The sequence below is a fragment of the Symphalangus syndactylus genome, chromosome 3, assembly GCF_028878055.3.
Source record: "Symphalangus syndactylus isolate Jambi chromosome 3, NHGRI_mSymSyn1-v2.1_pri, whole genome shotgun sequence".
Lineage (NCBI taxonomy): Eukaryota > Metazoa > Chordata > Mammalia > Primates > Hylobatidae > Symphalangus > Symphalangus syndactylus.
This window is the reverse complement of record NC_072425.2, coordinates 20,381,401-20,405,531: the sequence shown is the minus strand read 5'-3', so window position 1 is coordinate 20,405,531 and position 24,131 is coordinate 20,381,401. Positions and strand designations below refer to the sequence as shown.

Sequence of the window (24,131 nt, the reverse complement as noted above, 5' to 3'; positions counted from 1 at the left end):
CACAGGTCTGGAGAAGGGAAACTCAGAAATGGACGCACCTTGGGGAGCAGGGGAAAGGTGGCTGCGCCGAGCAGCGGTGGACAGGTGAGGCCAGGGAACTCGGCAGAGGCCTGACGAAGCAGAACCTTGGCGGAGAATCCCAAGGAACACAAAGCCCACCTGGCCCTGAGCTTCCCGGACCCCCTGCAGGGACCCTGAGCTCTGTTTCGCCCCTCTCTGGCCAGCGACTGCTGCTGCCTCCCCCTCTCCCAGCTCTCCAGGGCGACAGTGTTTCCCTGCTTCGGTCCTGAAGGGGCTCCTGGAGACCATCTTTTGTGCAAGTAAATGTCGTCCGTAGTAGGTGGGCTACGACATCCTGGGTGTCTAGCCCACTGGTTGGTTCCCAGCTGAGTGGGGTCTGGGAGCCAAACAAAGGGCAAAGGGATCCTGCAGAAGTCCAAGGGGGAAGCAAGGCAGGATGCCCAGCTGCTTTCCTGTGACTTTTTTTTTCCTCAGTCCACGTTGGCCTGCCTGTGACCCCTCCTGTCTGTCACCTGCTCTGTTGGATCCAGGATGGCACCGTGGTGCTACTGTTTCCTCTGCCTCCTGGTACCTTCACCTCTGGGAGGGCGGTGGCTGGGAGGAGGTCAAGGGGACTCACAGCTTCAAGGGTTCCAAGTGGCCATCCTTACCTCATAAGATTACAGCAAAGGTTATCCAAGATAAGCCATGGCACAGATGGAATAAAAGCAGTCACTAAGGGCGACCCCTCTTACTCATCAGCCTGTTTACTCCTTACACAGGGAAAAGGCTCAGGGCAGCGAAGGGCCCTCCCGAGATCACACTCTGAATGGTGGGATTTGAATCCAGGTCTGACTGCAGAGTCTACAGCTTCCACTGAATGCCCCCTCCTACCCACCCCCAGAGTAGGCATTCAATAACTGCAAATGTGCGGGGAGGGTTGCCCCAGCCCCCACTTGTCTTCTTCTCTCCCAGATCAGGAGTCTCTCTGGAACCCCCTCCAACTCCCCAGGTGAATCAAAGAACCCTTGGGCCCCAGGTTGGTATGAGGGATCCCCCCAGGGAGGGTCCCCGTCCCCCAGCTAAGCAAGTCTGTGATCCAAGGGGTGCACCGGCCTAGAATGCAAAGGAGGGGAAGAGTAACATTTAGTTCCAGCCCCACCATACCAGGCCCTGCGAGGAACGCTTCACTGGTTTCCATCTCATTCCTGCCATTGTGCAGATGACGAAAAGGGCTCTGCAAGAGGACAGGACTCAGCGGGCGATAGACATGGCCGGGTTCAGCCCCACCCAGCCCAAATGACTCCAAGCCCAGCGTCCTTAGCTCCGCCCAGCCCTGGAAGAGTCAGATGCCCACAAAATGCACCCCCCACCGTCTCTCTTATCGTTTTTAGCCCCCGTGGCCCCCGGCGAGGTGGTGGAGACTGCAGGTGGGGTGTGCAAGTTCTCTGGACAGCGACTGAGCTGGTGGCAGGCCCAAGAGTCCTGCGAGCAGCGGTTTGGCCACTTGGCACTGCAGCCCCCTGGTGGGATTCTTGCTTCACGGCTGCGCGATCCGGTCTGGGTGGGCCAAAGAGAGGCCCCTCTGCGGAGACCCCCGCAGAGGCGTGAGTGTGGGCCCCTGGGAAATGGGAGCAAGGGGCAGAGGCTCTGGTGACCTTCAGAGATAGGAGCCCACAGTGACAATGTTTGCAGAATGAGCTGGGAGTAAGATCCCATTGCATCTCCAGGTTCCCTCGCCCTGGACTGGACACCGGGGCTTGACTCTTGGGCAGGGGAACGCTAGCCGCCATTTCTTCCTTCCCGAGGTGGGGGGCACCCCAAAGCCTGGAAGAACCCCGCCGCTGAGCCAAAGGGCAGGGCAGGACCATGTGCACAGGTGAGGAAACTGAGGTCGTAGCCCACGTGTCCCTGCAGGTGCGCGCACCACCGCCGTGCTGGTGTTCGGCGAGAGGACGGCTGACCGGGCGGCGCGGCTGCGGAGCCCTCTGCCTGAGCTGGCAGCGCTGACCGCGTGTACTCACGTGCAGTGGGACTGTGCCTCGCCCGACCCCGCAGCGCTCTTCTCCGTTGCTGCGCCCGCGCTGCCCAACGCGCTGCAGCTGCGCGCCTTTGCCGAGCCGGGGGGCGACGTGCGGGCTGCGCTGGTGGTGCGTGGGCACCACGCGCCCTTCCTCGCAGCCTTCCACGCCGACGGCCGCTGGCACCATGTGTGCGCCACGTGGGAGCAGCGGGGCGGGCGCTGGGCGCTGTTCTCCGACGGGAGGAGGCGCGCTGGGGCGCGGGGGCTGGGCGCCGGCCACCCGGTGCCGTCCGGCGGCATCCTGGTGCTGGGCCAGGATCAGGACTCTCTGGGCGGTGGCTTCTCGGCGCGTGACGCCTTCAGCGGCAACCTCACCGACTTCCACCTGTGGGCGCGGGCGCTGAGCCCCGCTCAGCTGCACCGGGCACGGGCCTGCGCGCCGCCCCCAGAGGGCCTGCTCTTCCGCTGGGACCCGGGCGCCCTGGACGTCGCACCCTCGCTGCTGCCCACGGTGTGGGTGCGCCTTCTCTGCCCCGCTACGACCCGCCCCGCCCCGGCCCCACCCCATGGCCCCGAATCCTTCTCTTCCGACCCTGGAACTCCACCCACCCCTTGCCAACCAAGCCACGCCTAGCTCTGGGCCACGCCCTCTCCAAGCCGCAGTGCCTGCAAGCTCCAGCATAAACCTGGTCCCAGCAGCCTGCTGGTCTGCGCTCGTCCCCCGGCTCCCTTACCCCCACCCCGAGCTGGCCACAGTGTCCCTCTCTCAGGTTTCACATTGCCACCTAACCCCGGGGCCGTGCGTCCTGGCTCTCCAGGGTGCGCAGGACACCTAGGGAGCCCTGACAGCTCCCCCGCCCCTGCCAGTGCCCTCAGAGGAGTGCCCTACGTGGAACCCGGGACCTCGCAGTGAGGACTCTGAGCTCTGCCTGGAGCCGCAGCCCTTCCTCTGCTGCTACCGGACAGGTGCGCCCTGGCTATGCCCCTGGGCTCTGCTGAAGGGAAAGCCAGTGTGGACCGGAGTAGACTGAGAGGGGGTGAACTGTTGGCAAAGCCTGGGAATTCAGAATAATCTCAGAGCTTCAAGGTCTCCATGGAGTCTAGGCCACAGAGCAGTGGGTCCACGCGGACCTGAGGGTGAATCCAAATTGTGTGACCTTGGGCAAGCTCTTTTGCCATTCTGTGCCTCAGTTTCCCCATCTAGAACACTCTGTGTAAGACTCTGGACACACAGCCATCAAGGTGCTCTTCCTTCCCTGGGCAGCACATGCTGGGTGGAGGTCACTGAACAGGCTGGTACCTCTGGGCAGGGGTATTGCCCGGGGCCCAGCCTGGCATCCACTCCTTTGCAGAGACCTATCGGCAGCTGCAGGATGCCCAGTCATGGCCTGGCCAGGATGTTATCAGCCGAGTCAATGCCTTGGTCAAGGACATTGTGGTGAGCTCTCTCTCGGGCTGGAGAGCCTGGGGGCTCCATGGGTCACCTCACTGCACCTTGGTTTCCTCCCGGGTAAAGGGACACCCACCTGGTATGTCTGCAGGAATTAAGGCCATTCAGGCTCCCTATTCTGTAGCCCCTGAGAGTTGGGGGCTTGTGACAAGTTTAATGGGTGCCCACCAAGAAGACCCTGGCAAAGCCCAAGTGTGGCCCTTGGGGGGATCCCCTCATAACAACCAGACCCGGAGTCAGTGGCTCCTCTGCCCACAGCTCCTCCCGGACCCCCTCTCCGAAGCCCATGCAGCCCTGTCCCCAGCGGAGGCTGCCAGCTTCCTGGGCCTTCTGGAGCATGTCCTGGCGATGGAAATGGCTCCACTGGGGCCGGCCGCACTGCTGGCTGTTGTGCGCTTCCTGAAGAGGGTGGTGGCCCTCGGGGCTGGGGACCCAGAGCTGTTGTTGACAGGCCCCTGGGAGCAGCTGAGCCAAGGCGTTGTATCTGTGGCCAGCCTGGTCCTGGAGGAGCAGGTGGCTGACACATGGCTGTCCATCCATGAAGTGAGGCTGGCAGGGCTGGGTGGGGCAGAGGCCTGGGCTGTGGTTCCAGCCTAGCCACCAGCTGGTTGTGTAGCTGTGGGGGAGTCAGCACCTAGCTCTGGGCTCCATCTCTGTGTCTATCCAGAGAAGCTTCTCTTTTGTCTGTTTGATAAGTTGAACTTCCACAGACAATTGCACTTGAGGCTGGACATGGTGGCTCACGCCTGTAATCCCAGCACTTTGGGAGATCGAGGCGGGTGGATCACTTGAAGTCAGGAGTTGGAGACAAGCTTGGCCAACATGGTGAAACCCTATCTCTACTGAAAATACAAAATTAGCCAGGCCTGGTAGCGGGTGTCTGTAATCCCAGCTACTTGAGAGGCTGAGGCAGGAGAATCGCTTAAACCTGGGGGGCGGAAGTTGCAGTGAGCCGAGATCACACCACTGCACTCCAGCCTGGGTGACAGAGTGAGACTCTGTCTCAAAAAAAAAAAAAAAAAAAAAAAAAAAATTGCACTTTAACAATAGCTTCTGTAGTTAAATGAAGTGATTAAGAGCCACCAGTCAGTAAGAGCCTCTCCCATCTCCAAGAACCTGCTGACCACCTTAAGTGGGGGATCTACGCAAAGTGGACAGTCCACCTTGTCTGACTAAACAGCCCAGACACTCTGGACAACATGAGAGGTGCTATCCAGATGGAGAGGCTGTTGGAAACCTTGTCCTGGCGGAAGTGGCTGTCGGCCTGGGAGAGATGAGCCTAGAGCAGGGAGGGAGCAAGAATCATGAACAGCGCCTGCAAATTATCTGGGGTTGAAGGAGCAAACTTGGTCCCCCCGTGGGCCTCAGAGGACAGAACTGGGACTAGGACATGGGGGTAGGGGAAGACGGCATAACACAGGAGGCTGGTTCTATGGAATGATTCACCATGGGTAGTGAGCTCCCCATCCTGGGAAGTGTGCAAGCCCATAGTTGATTAGGGATCCGAGGCACTGCGGTAGACCGGGGAAAGCCAGACTGAAGCTCGGTTTTCTTCCCTGGGGAATGGGGATGATCACACCAGCCTTGCTAAGGCAATGGAGAGGCGTTAGGGATGAACAGTGTGACTTGCTCAGCACAGAGTAGGTGCCCCGTGAATGCAGGTTCCTCTCCTCCCTCCCCTGCTCTCACCACCCCTCACCCATGGCTTTCCTTCTGGAATCTCAGTGTTGGGCACCCATTATGGGTCTAGCATTGAGCCACAGCAAAGGGGTAGGCATGGCCCAGCCTTCGGAGTGTGCCCTGGTTGGCAAACAGGAGGATGGGGTGGCTTGGGAGATAGAATTGGATAGGTCGAAGGAGGCTGGGGCAGGCAGGGCTTCAAATGTCAACCTGAGGACCCAGGACTTGATCCTGGAGTCCTTAAAGAGCCACGGAGGGTCTGGAGAGGGCAGGACCACCTCCCAGATCATGGAGCACTCATCCCAGCGCTCAGGACAGGCGGCAGTGGGGTGCAGAGTGAGACAGGGAGCTGAGACGCAGCGTCCTCCCAGGGGGTCGGTGGGCCTATGGCCCTGGTGGCGAGTGTGCAGCGCCTGGCACCCCTGCTGAGCACCACAACGACCTCAGAGCGGCCCCGAATGCACACCCAGCACCGCCATGCTGGTGAGCCTGCACCCACCTGCCCGCACGGCTGGACTCAGACCTCCCTCCTCAGCCCTGGTGACTGGGAGCTGTCTGCACTTCCACAGACACTCTATTCTGTTTCCTGCATTTGCCCATGCTGTGCCCTGCATCCAGAATGCCCTCTCTCCCTTAATCTCCTAGCAAACACCTATACATCCTTCAGAACCCTGTGTGGGCATCACTCCTTCTAGGAAGCCTTCTTGTTTTAGCGCTCTCCTCCTCTGAGAGACAGTTCCTCCCACCTGTTAGCCCAGAAACTTGAACATGTCTTTCATTGCATTTCTGGTAATTACATAATGGAATTATCTCCCTCCACGGGACACTCCTTGAGTGGTAAGGCTGTTTCTGAGCCCGTCTCTCCATCCCCCGGCCAAGCCCAAGTACACACTCCGTGAATGTTTGTAGCCTGAATGGGGGTGCACCTGTGGTGAAGCTTCAGGTACAAACACGTGCCCTTTGGGTACCCACCAGTTTCTGGTGACTCATCAATATTCAGGTCCTGCCTCGCGGTGACCGCCCCCCCTTCTCAGTGACCCCCTTTCCCTGGAATTGGAAAAGTCAGATTTGCCTTGGGCAAGTTGCTGAACCTCTCTGAGCAGGAATGGTGGCCTCCTAGGCCTATGGCAGGAAGAGAGGGATCCAGACCCTGCTAGCTGGGCCTGCTCAGCAGAAAGACCTCACTCCAAGGTCCAGCAACCCAGCCCCATTTACCCCCAGGCCTGGAAGTGCAGAGCTTACGCTTGAGGGAGGCCAGCACCAGGGGCTGCTTATTCACAATGCCTGGTGGGCGTCCAGAGGGGCCCGGCCATATCCACATTCCTGCGAGTGAAGTGAGGCGACTCCTCGGGAAAGGTGGGTGAGGATGAGGGGGTGTCCAGAGCCCTGTTGTGTTCTGGGTCAAACCTCAGCTCTAACCATTGCTAGCTGTGCTACTCATCTTTCAGATCCTCAGTTTGCTCGTCTGTAAAATGGGCACATTACTACTTGCCTTGTGGCTTATGAGGTTAAAAGCACCCACCACATAGTGGTGTTCACTTACTCTCCACCACAGAACGACACACATTTTCCCTCGGGAGTGAGTGGTGGAGGAAGACCCCCTACGCTTGATGCCATGCAGGGGTGGGGGATTAGGGCAAGGGGCAAAGGGCCTTGGAGTTGTGAGGTTAAGCACATGGACTGTGGCTGCTTGGAATTTTGGCTCTTCCACTTCTTAGCTGTGTGATCTTAGGGAAGTCATTTAACCTCTCTGAGCCTCAGTTTCCCTATCTGTAGAGTGAGGAGGGCATCATCCTCGGGGCCAACTGGTGGTGCTTATCCAGCCACCGGGTGGTGCCTTGGTGCCCCTTCCTCTCAGCCAGGCCTCTCTAGAGTCACCGTGATCCACAGCTGGTTCACCTCCAGAGTCTTCCAGCACACCCTAGAGGGACCGGACCTAGAACCCCAGGCCCCTGCCAGCTCAGAGAAGGCAAACAGGGTGCAGAGGTGAGTAGGCGCCACCTGGAGGGCTGTGAGGGCCTGTGTCCCCTCCCCAGGGAAGGCCAGAGCCCACCTTCTGGTGGGCGCCGTGTCCTTAGCAGCCCAGGGCCCACCCTTTCCCACCCCTGCCCAACACACACTTCTGCACCTGCCGGAGGTGAACATGGCTCAACTCCTGTCCAGGGTTCTGGCTTCTGTGCTGGGATTTACCCAAGTTACCAGCAAGTCCCTAAGGCAAGACTGAACCAGGTGCCACAATTCCTGATATCTCTTTGGACACAGAGGCTGCCACCTCCACCGTAGGGGCCTGGGTGACGTGCCCCAGCCAGGCACCATCCCTCCTCCACAGCCACCCTTGAAAGCTCCCATCCTTCCCACAGGTTCCTAAGCACCCACATGGGGTCAGCCATCATCTCCTCTGAAGTGTGGGCCGTCACTGGAGAGGTCAACATGGCTGTGACCTTTCATCTGCAGCACCAGGCCCAGGTACTGGGTGGCACTTCTGGGAAGCAGCCGTCCTGGTGCACGTGTCCTGGTTCCCAACCCCCAGTATTTATTCATTGGACAACCAAGGCCTAATAATGCACACAAAATGCACCTGCAAGCCACCTCCATTGTCCTCAAGGGAATGGGAAGGGAAGCGATTAACTGCACGGCCACCTTATGGCAGGTGCCACAGATACGCAGCATTCATTTAATCCTCCAACTGCGCATTTCATCCAAAGCTTGGGAGGGCTGATGTGATTGGCCCCAGCTTGTAAGTGGCAGAGCTGGGATTTCATTCTATGTCTGCATAACTTGAAAACCTGTTAGTTCCCATGGAGTCATTCACTGCAGCATGTGCAGTGAATTCATTCATTCACTCACTGCAGTGTGTGTACAGAGGCCTTCCCATATGAATGTGCTTCATACAAATAAAAATAACCTAGATGTCCATCAGTAGGGGACTACTTTAAAAGTTTTTTAGGTCTGGGCACAGTGGCTCATGCCTGTAATCCTAGCACTTTAGGAGGCCGAGGCGGGCGGATCACTTGAGGTCAGGAGTTTGAAACCAGCCTGGCCAACATGGTGAAACCCCATCTCTACTAAAAATACATAAAAGTTAGCCAGGCATGGTGGTGCACACCTGTAGTCCCAGCTACTGGGGAGGCTGAGGCAGGAGAACCGCTCGAACCCAGGAGGCGGAGGTTGTCCAGGCTGGTCTCACTTTGTTGTCCAGGCTGGTCTCAAACTCCTGGGCCCAAGTGATCCTCCTGCCTCAGCCTCCCAAAGTGAGCCATCACGCCCAGCCTTGTTTAATATTCTAAAGGATGAATTTTTGAGATTATATTTATATATTAATAATTTAAAATACGTTAAAATAAAAATAAATAAAAGTGATGTGTTACTCATTGTGACACATTCAGAAAATATAGAAAAGGATAAAGACAAAATTGTATTACTCAGAGATAACCGGTATGAACATGTTGGTGCATTTTACTTAAGCTGTTTTCTGGGCACATAACACTATATATATATTTCTTTCCTTTTGCAAAATGAAAGCCCTCGCTCTTTCAGCGGAGCCATGCAAAGCATGGCGCTGCGTAATCTTGAGCAGGTTAACCCTCCTCTCTGAGCCTCAGTTTCCTCATCTGAAATTGCATGAATTTATAGCTGTCTCTTAGGTTGCTATGAAGATCAGCTACAATAAAGGACATGAAAGTGCTTGGCAAGACGCAAAGGGAGGTGTCATCACCATCACCCTCCCCAGTCAGGACAGATGGCCCAAGTCCCATGCTCAGGCTACCTTCCCTACCTAGACTGGGCTCGTACCGCTGGCCACCTGATGTGTCTTCACCGCTTAATGACATGTTATAAAATCTATATTTTTGTCATTGTTTAATTACAAAAGAACTAACACATTCATCATAACACATTCAAACCCAGACCTAACCACTGTTAGGTTCACTGCGTGTTTGCTCCCACACGTGATGTGTGTGTACGTGCGTGTGTGTTTTCACAAGTATGCAGACCTTAATTTTTCACATAAATTGGGCTTATATCATGCCCAATATTGTGAATTCTTCCTTTACTGAACAAAGTATCACGGAGAGCTTACCACATCAGTAGCCAGAGGCCTGTGTGTTCATCTTACCAGAGACAGTGTCCCAAGGAGAGGAGAGGCGCAGTTGTTTAACTGCTCCCTGGTGATGGAGGCTTAGCTCATTCCCAGTTTTTCCACCTTCCACACCATGCTGGAATGAGAGCCTGCACTCTCCTCCCTCTGCCTCCCCTCTGCCCCTTCACCCACGACACATGGTGGGCAACCCCTTGGTCCCTAAAATGCAGAGTCCTCGGCGTCCCTCCATCCTCCTGGTCTCTCTCCTTTCCCATCCACACTCACACCTGCCCCGTGCCCCTCAATCCACGCTCATGCACCTGCCCTGTCCCTGTCTCCTGCCTCCAGACCTTCCGTCATAAGCTGGTGGAGCCTGTCTGTGCTTTCTGGAACTACAGTATCAGGTGAGTTTCTATTTCCAGGTTTTGTTGTTTTTTTTTTGAGATGGAGTTTTGCTCTGTTGCCTAGGCTGGAGTGCAGTAGCGCAATCTCGGCTCAATACAACCTCCATCTCCCAGGTTCAAGCGATTCTCCTGCCTCAGCCTCCCGAGTAGCTGGGATTACAGGCGCCCGCCATCACGCCCAACTAATTTTTGTATTTTTAGTAGAGACAGGGTTTTGCCATGATGGCCAAGCTGGTCTCGAACTCCTGACCTCAGGTGATGCACCCACCTCAGCCTCCCAAAGTGCTAGGATTACAGGTGTGAGCCACCGAACCCAGCCTTTAAGATGATTTTTTTTTTTTTTAAATATGTCCACTCTGCTTGGGGATGAGGCAAGATTTACACATGGTTTTGACCTCTGTTCACCATCTGCCTTTCGGGGTGATTCCAGGCTCCTCCCAGCTCTAGGACAAGCCACGGGGGGAGGATGTGTCACCCAGGGGGTAGTGAGTTCCCTGTCATAGGAGTATGTGAAGGAGGAAGCACTCACTCTGTGAGGTGCCTAGGAAGAGACTCATCCGTCAAACGGACGTTGAACTTGATCTATCTGAGGTCAGGGCCCTTGGACTCTTGAAGGAGCAGAGCAGGCTCCAGGGATTATCCTGGCTCCCTGCCCTGGATCTTTAGCTGAGGTAGGGGACCTTGGTCCCAGTGGCTCAGTAATTCATTCAGTTGATAAATGGCAATCACTGGGATCAGCCCTGCCCTCCTACCATCCTAAGAAGGTCAAGCACATTTTATAGGTGAAAAACTGAGACCCAGGAAGGGGCGGTGACTCGCCAAGGTCACGTAGCTGGTTAGAGGCAGGGCAGTGACGGGCCCCAGGCTTGGGGAGAGCCTTTCCCCTGCTTGCTCCTAGCCCCTCACCCCCTTGTCCACCTTATCTCAAGAGCCCCCTGTTCCTTCCCCATCCCCCAAGCCCATATACAGGGGGTGCCTGGGCCACCACGGGCTGCTCCGTGGCTGCCCTGTACCCGGACTCCACCACCTGCTTCTGCAACCACAGCACCAGCTTTGCCATCCTGCTGCAAATCTATGAAGTACAGGTGAGTGCACGGTGGGCGGGGGGTGTCAGGAGGGGGGTTCTTACCTGGAGGTGAAGAGAAGAGCCAATAGGTAGCAACAAGAAGCCTCTGAGGGATGCCAGCTTTCATAGATTGTTGGGGACGGGGCTGGGCTCAGTAGTTCATGCCCGTTGTCCCATCACTTTGGGCGGCCGATCGCTTGAGCCCAGGAGTTCAAGACCAGCCTGAGCAACATGGCGAAACCCCGTCTCTACAAAAAATGCAAAAATTAGCCAGGTGTGGTGGCTCGCGCGTATAGTCCCAACTACTCAGGAGGCTGAGGCAGGAGGATTGCTTGAGCCCAGCAACTTGAGGCTGTGGTGAGCCAAGATCACACCACTGCACTCCAGCCTGGGTGATAGAGCAAAACCCTGTCTAAAAATAAATGAGTAAATAATAAATTGTGAAAAAAATTGTTGGGGGAAAACGCTAAGAGTTTTGACCCCAGGGGTCACCTGGCGTGTTGAGGGGCACACTGCAAAAACATGTTACCAAATGCATTTTTCCTGTAAAGTCAGGCCAGGCACAGTGGCTCCCACCTGTAATCCAACCACTTTGGGAGGCCAAGGCAGGCGGATCATTTGAGGTCAGGAGCTGGAGACTAGCCTGGCCAACATAGTGAAACCCCATCTCTACTAAAAATACAAAAATTAGCCAGGCATGGTGGCCCGTGCCTGTGGTTCCAGCTACTCGGGAGGCTGAGGCACACGAATCACTTGAACCCAGGAGGCGCAGGTTGCAGTGAGCTGTGAGCTGAGATGTCGCCACTTGCACTCCAACCTGGGTGACAGAGTGAGACTGTCTCAAAGCAAAAAAAAAGTCAGAGCGTGGACACTTTTCCACATCATGAACAATCCATCCGCAGCCCCATTCTGATGATGCTCCATGGTCCCCGGGATCCCTCCCTGTGGGCATGTTGGTCAGCGCTCTTAGTAGCTGTCCAGTCAGTGGAATCTGGGCCAGTTGGGGTCAGTCTAGGGAGAGCCAGCAGGAGAGCAGGACATGTTCACGCCTGCTTATTAAATGCTTACTGTGTGCAGGCCTGGGTCCTGCTGGCTGCTGCTGCACTGCAGAGGCGAATGTGGCGTGGGGGGCCTTAGAGTCACCAGGCGGGGCGAGGTCTGGTCTGGGTCGGGTCTGGGTGGTGCCAGGGGGGTTTCTCTTTCCCTCCACACAGAGAGGCCCTGAGGAGGAGTCGCTGCTGAGGACTCTCTCATTTGTGGGTTGTGGCGTGTCCTTCTGCGCCCTCACCACCACCTTCTTGCTCTTCCTGGCGGCCGGGTGAGGAGAGTTCACCACTGTAGCCTGGCGGCCTGGGCCCTCCCCACCTCGCTCAGGCCTCCATGTCCCCATCGGTCGGGTGTCCATCCTTGGTCCCAGCAGAACCTCGGTCTGAGCCTCTCCTTAGGATGTGCTGGGTCCCCTGTGGAGCTGCTCTCTTTCCCTCCATCTGCCCAGGCACAGGGGATCGGGCAGGCCAGAGCCCTGTGGGGTGTGGGGACCGGCAGTGGTGTTCTTGTTAACTGACTCCTCTATCCTCTCCAGGGTCCCCCAGTCAGAGCGAACCACAGTCCACAAGAACCTCACCTTCTCCCTGGCCTCTGCCGAGGGCTTCCTCATGACCAGCGAGTGGGCCAAGGCCAATGAGGTGCGCAGCCAGTGGGTGCGCTGGAAGCCCGGGGAAGCCTGGGAAAGTGCCTGTGGGCTTTTCTAGGGTGACCCCCTGCCCTCCACCATTTTCATGTGGCCCCACTTCCCTGGGGAGGAGCAGGGCCCGGGGAGGAGAAGGGCCCGGGGAGGAGAAGGGCCCTGGGAGGAAAGGCCCCGAATGGTGGAGCAGGGCCCAGGCTGCTGCCCAGAGGCCTCACCCACTGACACTTCTTTGGGTTGGCAAGGCTGGGCTGGGCATGGGGCCGCGGGGCCGGCCTACACCTGCGTCTGACCTCGGACCTGGTTGAGAATCCCCACCCTCCCACAGGTGGCATGTGTGGTTGTCACAGTTGCAATGCACTTCCTCTTTCTGGTGGCGTTCTCCTGAATGCTGGTGGAGGGGCTGCTGCTGTGGAGGAAGGTGGTAGCTGTGAGCATGCACCCGGGCCCAGGCATGCGGCTCTACCACGCCACAGGCTGGGGTGAGGCCTGCTCTGCGCCCGCACTCTCTTCTCCTCAGCTGTACCTTGCACGGCCGACCCTGCCATCTAACATGGCCCCACGCCCAGCACTCCGCACCCAGCACCACTCAGCATCCGGCATTTAGCATCACCGAGCACCCAGCACCACCCAGCCAGCCCCATCTCTGACATGACCTCAATTTCCTCAGTTCTGTTAACCTCCAATTTACCCATCCCCATTGCTCATAATCCTTCTCCACTTCACAGCCTCCCCTCTCCATCCGCAGTGCTATCTCCCCAAATCTGTAGCCAGCCAGTTGCCCAGCCTCCATCTCTGGGGACACCCAGCTGTAGCCTCCAAAGCAGCCTCAGCTCTCCCCACTCCTAAACTACTGTGGCTCTAATGCCACCCTAACAGTATCAGGGCCCCCAGCCCTGCTCCTTGGACCTCTCCAGTGCCCCCAGTACAACCTCCAGTAGGGGACAGCTGCGTCTTGGGGGGCGGGTCCTGGGTCCTGGAGAGCAAAAAGCAGGTGACCCGGCCTTGAGGCCCCCTTCTCCCTCCCCTAGGCATGCCTGTGGGCATCGTGGCGGTCACCCTGGCCATGCTCCCCCATGACTACGTGGCCCCCGGACATTGCTGGCTCAATGTGCACACGTATGCCATCTGGGCCTTCGTGGGGCCTGTGCTCTTCGTGCTGACTGTGAGCTGGGGTCCTGCGGGGGAGGGGCGTGTTGGGGACGGGGAAGTCCTCTCGCCCACTGACCCCAGGTCTCCAGGCCAACACCTGCATTCTGGCCCGTGTGGTGATGATCACCGTGTCCAGTGCCCGCCGCCGTGCCCGCATGTTGAGCCCACAGCCCTGCCTGCAGCAGCAGATCTGGACCCAGATATGGTGAGGCCCCAGAGCGGGGGGCCAGGAGGAAGCAGGGAGTGCAGAGTCAGGCGGCGCCAGGCGTGAGGCTCACTGGGCGAGAGCACGTGCGAGTCTGTGTCCAGAGCGTGGCCGTGTGGCCGTGCCCAAGTCTCTATTGAGTATGTGGGTACACACGTGCCCCTGCATCTGTGTCACACATGCTCGGGCATGTCAACATGCACCCATGCGTGTCACATGTGGGGATGGTCACTGATCTGTGTGAGGGAGCTGTGGACACCGGCCACTGTTCGAGGGGTGCACTGTCTGCGGAAGGTACTGATAGCCTGCAGGAGACAAAGTAGGGGAGACCCTCAAATCAGGGTTAGCCCCAGAAGTTCAGGTTCAGGGTAAGGACCGGGGCCCCTGTTCCTGCTAAAGACCCCCATCACCCTCTGGGGTCACACTCTGCGAGAGAGGGGGACCCTGCCGGCCTTCCTTCCCAGCCCTGCCTCCTTGCTGGCTTTCCCCTTCCCCACCCATCCTCCACCAAGCACGGGGCAGCCCAAGCTCGGGGGGGTCCCTGAAAAGCCAGGGAACCCCAGGGCCCTTGGAGAGGGAGAAGGGAGTCCTTTTGACCCCATCCCTGCTGGTCCCACTGCTCAGGCCTCAGCTCCCGCTCTGGACAGCTACCACCCCCTTCCTTCCAGCCAGGCTGGGGGTCGGGACCCCATCTCCCAAGTGCCCCTACCCTGGTTCATGCCACCTCTGTCTCTGAGGGTGGGGGGCAACAAAGTCCAGTCAAAGGTTCTGGCTCCCTCTAAGTCCTGCTGAGCCGTGGTCCTGGCCCTCAGCTCCCACCCCGCTCCAGGCACTTACAGGTGCTGCTCTCCCTGGAACCCAGCGGGGAGCTCCCCAGGCCTCCCAACCCCCGTCAGCCCTGCCTGCCCTCCTACAGGGCCACGGTGAAGCCCGTGCTGGTCCTGCTGCCCGTCCTGGGCCTGACCTGGCTGGTGGGCATCCTGGTGCACCTGCGCCCCGCCTGGGCCTACGCTGCCGTGGGCCTCAACTCCTTCCAGGTACCTCCAGCCCCAACCTTCTGGGACTAGGCCCTGACGTGCATGAAAGCTCACAGGGGACGACTGGGGTGTCAGGGCCTGGGGGTTGAGCTCTCCGTCATGGGAGACATTCAACAGCAACTGGGACATCCTATCTAAGAAAGGGTTTTGAGGGTGGGAGTGGGAACAGGCAACCTCCAATCAACCAGCGGTTCGTGCAGGAGGCTCATGGGGCCCCTCTGCCAGCTGGGGAGGCTGAGGCCCAGAAAGAGGGTGTTAAGGCTCACCGTGCTTGGACACTCAGGGTCCGGCAGAAATTCCAGCCCCTTGGCTGGTGCCAGAGCCACTTAGTTCTTGCCAGGAAGCTGGGGAGGGAACGCAGGGCATCAGTCACCTCCCGCTTGGGGTCTGCGGCCTGCTGGGATAGCAGTTTAGAGGAGGGTTTGGTGAGGAGGCCAGTTCATGAGGCCACAGGAAAGGGCCCGGGCTTCCCGGGTCTCTCGGGGCCTGTGTCCTGGAACCACAGGGAGGAGGCCAACTAGGTCCCTCTCAGGGGATTGGCAGGTCTGTGGGGGACCAGAACATTAACAGAAGAGACAGCCAGGGGACTGGGTGCTGGGAGTCAGGGAGGCCCACCGAGGCCCTTCCTGGCCCCTCCCTTTCCCTCAACCTCCCTGGACCATCCCCCCAGGCACATCTCCCTGTCACCTGCACCTCCTGCTCCCTGCCTGCCCAGCCCGGGTCCCTCTCAGGGCCAAAACGTGGGTGAGCGAGGGCCCAGGCTGGACTGCGCCAGGCTCAGGAAGTCAGGTGCAAACCCCACCCAGGGTCCATGAGCCCTCCAGGCTGGGGACCCTCCATCTTTTCCTTAAAGAAGGAGAGCCAAAGTGGTAACAGCCACTCACAGTGCCTGGGTGCTCCCTCTGCGCCCCAGGCCAGGCTCCTATTTTTATCTGCCAACAAGCCTTGTCAGTGGGGAAACTGAGACCTCATCAGGTCACTTGCCCAAGGCCCCCCAGGAGGCAGCAGCAGCGGAGGCACCACTCCAGAGTCTGCGTTCTCAACCACAGGGCATCCAGCTATGACCGCAGATGAGCCCTGGCTGGTCCCTAGGAGCATGCTTGGACCCAGTTACTCATTCATCCATGTGATTTTCACGGCTCGCCCAGTGTGTGCCAGGCACTGTGCTAGGTGCCGGGCCGCAGCAGCAAACGAGGCAGCAAAAGGCCCCTGTATTTGTGGAGCTGGTCTTGGAGAGCAGGCAGACCATGGCCACGATGAAGAAATGAAGTGTTCATTGAGGGGACGAGGCAGGGAGCCCTCTTCCAAGCCCCACGCCCCCCAGGGCTTCATGGCTGGGTTCAGTCTGGCTGGGCCCCTGGTGAGGCTTCTCCACCTGTCACACGGTGGGGCAGGCAGTGGCATCTTGTTGCCATGGCGATTCCTCCATCTCTTTGCCAGGTGCCCCTATCCACATCATGGGGGGTTGGATCCCTGATGCTCTGCATCCTCACCCGTGCCCCTCAGGTGGGCAGAGACACAGCCATGGGGCAATGCCACCGTCAGCCATGGGGCAATGCCACCATCGCACCGTCTCAGATCCCTCCCTTCAGTTCTCATTCTTTCCTCTCTCTCTGTCCCAATCTTGGTCTCTGAATCTTCTCTGGTTCTGTCTCTCAGGCTCCCCCTCTGTCACTGTCCCCCTTTCTCTGTGCCCTTCTCACCCTCTCACCCTCTGGCCGTGGATGTTTTTTCTGGCACTGACCCCACCTGGCTCTTCCTGGGCCTGTCTTCATGTTTCTCCACTTCTCTCCTCAGTCTCTCCGACACCGATTTGTTTGTTTGTTTTGGTTTTTTTTTTTTTTTTTTGGAGATGAAGTCTCGTTCCGTCGCCCAGGCTGGAGTGCAGCGGCACGATCTCGGCTCACTGCAACCTCTGACTCCCGAGTCCAAGCGATTCTCCTGCCTCAACCTCCTGAGTAGCTGGGATTACAGGCACCCACCACCACGCCCGGATGATTTTCGTATTTTTAGTGGAGACGGGGGTCTCACCATGTTGCCCAGGCTGGTCTTGAACTCCTAACCTCAAGTGATCCTCCCGCCTCGGCCTCCCAAAGTGCTGGGATTACAGGCATGAGCCACCGCGCCCAGCCCTCTGACACCAGTCTTTTTATCTCTGCCTCTCCATCTCCCTGTGCATGACGCTCTCTTGTCTCTGCCTAAGGCAGCCTCAGGTTACCCTTGGGACGGTCACCCGGTGAAGGCAAGGAGAGGCTGCCTTAGGCAGGAGCTCAAAAGGCAGGATTGGGATCTGGGCCCCACCGCTGACAGTCACATGACCCTCTTAGGCTCAGAGCCCTGTTCTCCCAGTCACTCCCTCTCCCCAGGCCCGGCCTTTCCCTTCACCGCTCCTTTGGTCTCTCCCTGTCTCTCTGTGTCCACCAAGGTCTCTCCGTGTCTTCCCCTCACACTCCACCTCCATCCCTGTCCCTCTCTCACTCTCCATCAGTCTTGGGCATAAGCTAGGTACATCCCACTCTTAGGAGGGTGACCAAGTGAACAGGGAGGAGGCCTGGGACTCAGGGATGAGACTCTGCCCAACCTCATTCACTCTCTGGGACTAAGGTGTGTCCTTCTGGCCCCTGTGCCGGGTTGTGTCGAGGGAGAGCAAAGCCTCCCTTCTATAACCAGCCGTCGCTCCCACTTGCCCTGGCAGACAGAGCCTTGTTGTGAGGCCTGGAGGAGTGGCACCAGGCCTCTGTTTCTACATCTAACTGAAGGGGATCAGATTCCCACCCTCCTCATGGGAACATCGTGGAGTTCGACTGACGTAACATTTGCCAAAGCTACGCACAATCCCTGGCACGTGCTAGGAGCCCCACGAGTGTGAGCTCATTTGTTTTGTTCAGTTGTTCAACACGCACTCCCCTAGCACCTCCCCGTGCCAGGGCTGGCCTGCACGCTAGGGGGCATGGAGATGCCCGGGGCCAAAGAATTCTGTGACATTCTCAGCCTGAGGGAGAGACAGACATCAAAGTCACACAACCACAGTGTGTCATGACTGAGGCCGAGAGACAAGGGACCTTGGTCAAGGCAGTGTGGGGACAGAGGAACAACTCATCGGAGGCAGAATGGGCCACCTGGAGAGGGTCACTCTCGGCCAAGACCTGATGGCTGTATGGAGAGGGGGAAAAGAATGTTTTAAGCCGGGGGAGGAGGGCATGGTGGGGTCAAATGGTGGGGAGATATGAGGGGTAAGGCTGGCGAGAAATGGGGCAGGAGGGAGTGTCGGGGGCAGACAGAGCGGGATCCTCAAAGCTGTTGTAAGGAGCTCAGACTTGGCTGGGTGCGGTGGCTCACACCTGTAATCCCAGCATTTTGGGAGGTTGAGGCGGGTGGATTACCTGAGGTCAGGAGTTCGAGACCAGCCTGACCAACATGGTGAAACCCCGTCTCTACTAAATACAAAAAATTAACTGGGTGTGGTGGCACATGCCTGTAGTCCCAGCTACTTGGGAGGCTGAGGCAGGAGAATCGCTTGAACCCAGGAGGTGGAGGTTGCAGTGAGCCGAAATTGTGCCATTGCACTCCAGCCTGGGCAAGAAGAGTGAAAACCCTGTCTCAAAAGAAAAAAGAAAAAGAAAAAAAAGAGCTCAGATTTTGTCCCGGGGTAGTTGGGAGCCATGCAGGGCGTCAGGCAGGTGCTGGTGTTCTTGGGTTGGCATTTGGAAAGATGCCTTTGGGTGGTGAGGAGTGGGTAGAAGGAAATGGGATGGAGACAGCAGTTCAGAGGCTACAGAGAAAGATCAGGCTGGGCCTGGGGACCTGGGAGGCTTTGGTGTCTGTCTTGGAGAATGGGGGTGGTGGTATCATCACAGAGGACTGGAGTCAGAGAGGCTGCCTGGTGAGCAGAGGCTGAAGGCTGGGGTTGCATTGGGCAAAGCCCCTTCTGGTCCTCTGGCCTGCTAAATGCCACAGCTACCCCTCCGCAGGCGGGCACGAGGGCAGGGCCGACTTCGTGCCCATCAGCCTGTCTCTGGGTATCTCTGCGAGTGTCTCTGCCACTGGGGGGCGCCGGGACCCCAGGCAAGGCCAGGCTGTGGGGGATGGGGTAGGGGGCTCTGGGCTGAGGCACTCGCTCGGTCTGTCCTCAGGGGCTGTACATCTTCCTGGTTTATGCTGCCTGCAATGAGGAGGTGAGTCTGGGGGTGCCGGCTGCAGGGAGGGGGGCCCAAGGGGGTAGGGAGGGTCCCTGGCCTGACCTCCAAGCATTCCCCCAGGTGTGGAGCGCCCTGCAGAGGATGGCTGAGAAGAAGGTGGCCGAGGTGCTCAGGGCACTGGGAGTGTGGGTGGGGGCGGGAGGCCCCCAGAGCCAGGTCCCAGCCCCCACATCCTCTCCTTTCAGTCCCGTGCCAGCCCTGCCAGCTGGGGGACCAGCCTGAGGCCCCCAGGTCCCTGGGAGGCAGCCCGAGGGAGCCCCATAGCCTTGGCTCCACCCCGGAGACACGTGGCTCTCAGAGGTACTCACAACACCCAGGTGGGAGTGCCGTCCACTGCCTCAGTTTCCCCAGCACTCAGGCAGAGCCGGGAGGACAAGAGCAGGTCCTTTTAGCCCATCTGAAAAAAGGAAACCAGGGCCCAGGAAACTGCAGCCCTGCGGCTTGAGCAATGTCCTGTCACTCATTCCCCACTGCCAGGAAACCCGGGCTCCTGGGGCCTGGCCCACGCATGGGGCTTGTCCAGGGTGACCTTCTCTGGGGCTCCATGCAGAAGGGTTTGGGGGGACTCCCGGAGATGGTGAGTAAATGGGGTTGGGGCTCTGAGGCAGGGCGTGGGTTGAATGACTTCGAGGCCACGCCAGGGGTTCCAATCCTAGCTCCCAGCCACCTCCTGTGTGCCCTTGGGCAAGTTCCCTTCCCTCTCTGGGCTTCATTACTAATCTGTGAGGTAAACCTTGGAGCGGATTCTCAGCGTATTTGATCCTGAGGGCCCCACTCCCAGGATGGGGGAGCAGAGAGAGGGCGTCCTGCCTTCCTCTCTCAAAAATTTGCATTTTCCTCACTAGGGACCTATGGCCCTAGAACCCCCTCAGCCTTCTCCTCCATTGCAAACCCAGAGAGACAGGTGAGGCTGGGACAGGGTGGGCCGCACAGGGCTCTGCCAGGGGACTGGCAAAGCCAGCAGGCAAGGTCGGGAAGCCACAGGGCCTGGGCAGGGCTGGGGTGGGGGCTTCCCGGGGATCTGTTTCTCTGTTCCTGGGCTGAAGGGCCCAGGGAGGGGGAGCTGCTGGCCAAAAGCTGGCAGAGGCCCCTATAGCCAAGGGCCTCCAGGGCAAGGGGCAGCAGAAGGAGTGGGGGCCACCCCCGTGACAGCCCCTCTGTCCTCAGGCTGTGGAACTGACAGCGTTCAAAGCTTCAGGTACAGTCCCCACCTCATGGGGTCCCCTTTTTCCTTTTTGGGCCTGGACACCCGCTAAGCCCCCCTGTACCAGGAAGGAAGTGATTTGAAATTAATACACCCAACCTCCCGCAATTGCAGAGGCCCTCCCCTCACTCCACAGGTCCCCTGGGAGCACTGGGGGCCTGGCGGGGACCAGGCAGTACCCCTTGGGAGGGTTTCGTTAGAGAGTAGGTCGTGGAACCCTATTCTGAGTGGGCGCTGCCAAGGAGCACAGCCTGCCTTCCTCTGTCCCCCCCTCTCTCTGCCCAGGGGGGCGCTGCCAAGGAGCACAGCCTGCCTTCCTCTGTCCTCCCCCTCTTTCTGCCCCCTAAGCCCAGCACCCCCCCTCACCCTCTGAAGGCCCCGGCCTGATGCCCTAGGATCCAGAGCCTTCCAAACCCACTGAGGGAGAAGTGCTTTCCTCCAAGGCTGCGGGTCACCAGCCGGACAGCTGATGGGGACACGACGGGGGCTGAGCAGTGGCAGGGGCGGTACTGTGGGAGGCTCGTGAGGACACCCCAGGCCCAGCTCAGGGAGAGGACTGAAGCCTGCGGAGCTCAGCCGGGCCCAGGGGACCCATGGGGACCCTGCCCGCTGGCCGCCTCCCTGAGGGGGCACTCCTTCCATCTGAAACCCACACGCCCCAGCCTCTGCCAGGTGACTGTTTCCAGCGAAGGCAAGAGCCCTGCTCACCAGGCCCCTCCCAGGGACAGGCTCAGTGCTCAGCCCAGGCACCCACTGATTCTGATTCAGAGAGGAGGAGGTGGAGGTGCCTTTCTCCACCCATTGCGCAGATGAGGAAGTTGAGGCACAGAAAGGCGCAGCCGCTAGCCAGAGCCCGCACAGAGCCAGAGCCAGGCCCCCACTGGCGCGGATAGGGGACTCCCGGCACAGCAGTAGCCACGCGGGTGTAAACGTAGGGCCACGTGAACCCGGGTCGCGGGATCCCAGGCCCCGACCAGCCCCCGTCTCCGGCTGGTATCTCGGTCCCGGGGAGTCTCAGCTTCCCTTTCTGCAGAATGGGGTGGAAGCGCCCCCCACAGGCCCGCACAGGCGCCCCCCGGGGCCAGCGCCCCTCCCCCACCTGCCCCGCCCCCACCCGCGGGCGCCGCGGCTGCAGGAACAAGAGAGCCGCGGCGCCTCTGCGCTCAAGTGACGGCGCCTTTGTCTCCGCTGAATGGGTGCGTTGCTAGGGCCGCTCGTAGCAACAGAGCAGCTTCCACCTGGGCCCCACCCTCCGGACCCCCCACCCGGCCCGGCTCTCCGGACGCCCCCGCTTCCAGCCCCGACCCCACCCCGTGGGCCACTCAGCGGCCGGAGCTGGAATCGCGGGGCAGCGGGGGCTGCCGGGCTGTGTCCTTCGCGGGGCCGCCACCGCCCCTCCTGAAAGGCCGCGGAACCCTCGGGGCATGCGGATGTTCCGAGGATGGAGAAACTGAGACCCACAGCGAGGACTGGCCAGGGTCTCCCTAAGCCTCAGTTCCCAGAGCCCATCCATCCCCGGGTTCTCCACCAGGATCCTCTGCCAGCCCAGCCCCAAGGGCGCACTTTCCCACCAGGTTTCTAGAGAGTGGCTGGGAAACTCATCGCCAAACCCTGCCCAGCTCAGCTCTGCTGGGACCCCAGACCCCAGAACGGCGCAGCGGGAGTCCCTGAGCGCCAACAGCGGCCCCAGCTCCCGTGGCCTCAGCCTCTGGCTTTCCCTAAAGGAGTGTGGGCCTCAGCCCCCTGTTCCCCTAGCCCACCGAGTCCCAGGCTCTTTCCCCCAATCTTTGCCTATCTGTGATCTGCTCCTTCCCCCATGCTCCGAAGTTCCAACGGGCTCTGCGGTGTCTGGTAATAAATAGGACTGTTGGGCTCTCCTGTCCTCTGGGAGTCGTCCTGGCCTGGGCAGAGGGAGGGGACGCCAGGCCCTCTGGGAGGAGGGAGGAAGCCAGAGAAGCTGCCACTTGGCTTTGGGACTCCAGGGCCTCAGCCGTCATCAGGGTAGACGCAGCCAGCATTTATGAGCGCTTGCGGAATCCCTGGACGGTGCTGAGCCCTTTACCACCTTAGAGTCGTGGGTCCTCACCGCATTCCTGAGCCGCCATCACTCCTGCTGTGCAGAGGAGGACACAGGCTCATACCACTCAGGCCTGGGGTCTCCCAGGCCCTGTAGCACAGGGGGCAGGGGTGACAGTTTGTGTGAGTGGGGGCCACCCAGGCAGACAGCTCACAGGTAAGTTGTGAGTCTGGACACCTCCAAGTCACACCATGGGACCAGGACCACACAGTTGTGTGGCTGTGGGCAAGGTCATTCTAAATCTTGGTTTCTTCTCGGTAGAATGGGTTTCGGGGCAGGGAGGAGAGCAAGGATGTGAGGGCTCTGCACGAGGCCTGGTGCCAGGGTGGACCCCAAGGCTGGCGGCAGGGAAATGAGGGCCCAGGCGCTGGGAGTGGGGGCACCCAGGCAGCCAACACTGTCCTGCGGATGCCAGCCTGGCTCACATCCTGCTGGGGCCAGGTGACAGGTGACACGGCATAGCCAGGACCTCCAAGCAGCTCCCAAGAGGTGGGGCAGGGCTGGGTGAGAAGCAGCCAAGACCCAGTGAGGCACGCACAGCTCCCAGGGGCCTCCAGCTTCCACACTGGACCCTGCCTGGGTTGAGTCTGGGACAAAATCTGTTCAGGGTGTTGGCCCCACCCACACAGGTACAGGGCCCAGGTGCTTCTTGCCGAGGATGGCTGTGTAGCCTCTCGATGCCCCATCCGTCTTCTGTCGAATGGGGGACATCATACTCACCCAGTGGATCGTGCGAGGGGTCCGCGCAGTCCTGCACTTGGTTCCTGGCGCAGCCCTCAGCAAGCACTCAGAAAGTGTCAGCTGTGGCCTGAGACAGATGTTCGGGGCCGTGGGGGCCAGAGCCTGTGGCCCAGAGGAGGTTCAAGGCCTTGAAGGCGCCAGGCTGGGGAGGCAGTCCAGAGAGAAGACAGCACGGCTCCGTGGAGCCAGCAGAGCCCCTGCCCCGTGCTGGGAACGCTGGGCCAAGTGCGGCACTCTATCCTGCAGGGACAGGAGGGGTGGAACCCTGAAGGGGCAGTAAGGAGGCAGGCAGGGCACTTGGTGGCCCCCCGACCACCTACATCTCAGCATCCTCACCTTCAACGGGCTCCTGTCTCCTCAAAAACCCATCATATGGGCTGTGGGGGAGGGGACAAAGGTGGGACCAAGGAGTCCTTTCTCATCCCCCACATCCCTCCATTCCATATCCCTCTTGTCCCCTATACACACCCTCTCTTTACTCTCCAGCCAGAGTAACTTCTCCTGGGTCCCCAAACACAGCCGCTGATACCCCTCCATCCTTCTGCTCACACTGTTCCCTCTGCCTGAACTGTCCCCAGCTCCTATCTAGCTGGTGAACTCCTGGGCATCCTTCAAAACCCAATTGGGATGACACCTCTGCTACAAAGTCTTCCTGTTCCCCAGACCCCCCATCTCTCCCAGGAGCAGGGTCAATCACTTCCTCATCTTGTCTGTCTCAGTCATATGAAGTATCACATCAGACTACAGTCTGGTTTAAGATAGTCTCCGCCTACAAGACTGGACATTGCCCAGGGCAGGAACTAGGGCATCTGCAGGTGCCAGGAAGGGGGACACCTTTTTCTTTGCATAAAAGCCACTGCCAAGCTGTGTGCCTAGGGCTACATCACCCTAGAGGGGACACATTTTTCTAATTTGCATGAAGCACTGGGAGGCCTGGGGTGACCCTGGAGATGAATTAGTCAAGTTGGTCAAAGTGGATCAGGACGATGGAGCTTTGTATCTTGGCTGTGCCGCTTTTAGCTGTGCGACCTTGGGCAAACTGCTTGGGCCCTCTGTGCCTCAGTTTCCTGGTCTGTAACCTACGGAAGTAGCTTCAAAGAGCAGTCAGTGTGACCAGATGAGGGGGGA

At 59.1% G+C, this 24,131-nt stretch overlaps 1 protein-coding gene across 1 annotated transcript; it reads left to right on the top strand.

Annotated features, from left to right (window-relative positions):
* The first annotated feature begins 28 nt into the window (after positions 1-28).
* ADGRD2 (adhesion G protein-coupled receptor D2) lies at positions 29-20,572 on the top strand. Its single transcript, XM_055271116.1, is given in 20 exon segments — positions 29-84; positions 976-1,043; positions 1,395-1,607; positions 1,918-2,555; positions 2,887-2,989; positions 3,376-3,461; positions 3,732-4,016; positions 5,525-5,636; positions 7,016-7,139; positions 7,514-7,619; positions 10,565-10,720; positions 11,916-12,019; positions 12,284-12,386; positions 12,717-12,870; positions 13,420-13,553; positions 13,630-13,745; positions 14,662-14,782; positions 18,916-18,957; positions 19,042-19,110; positions 20,471-20,572. Coding segments are annotated over 20 exon segments (2,892 nt in total).
* The last annotated feature ends 3,559 nt before the right edge of the window (positions 20,573-24,131 follow it).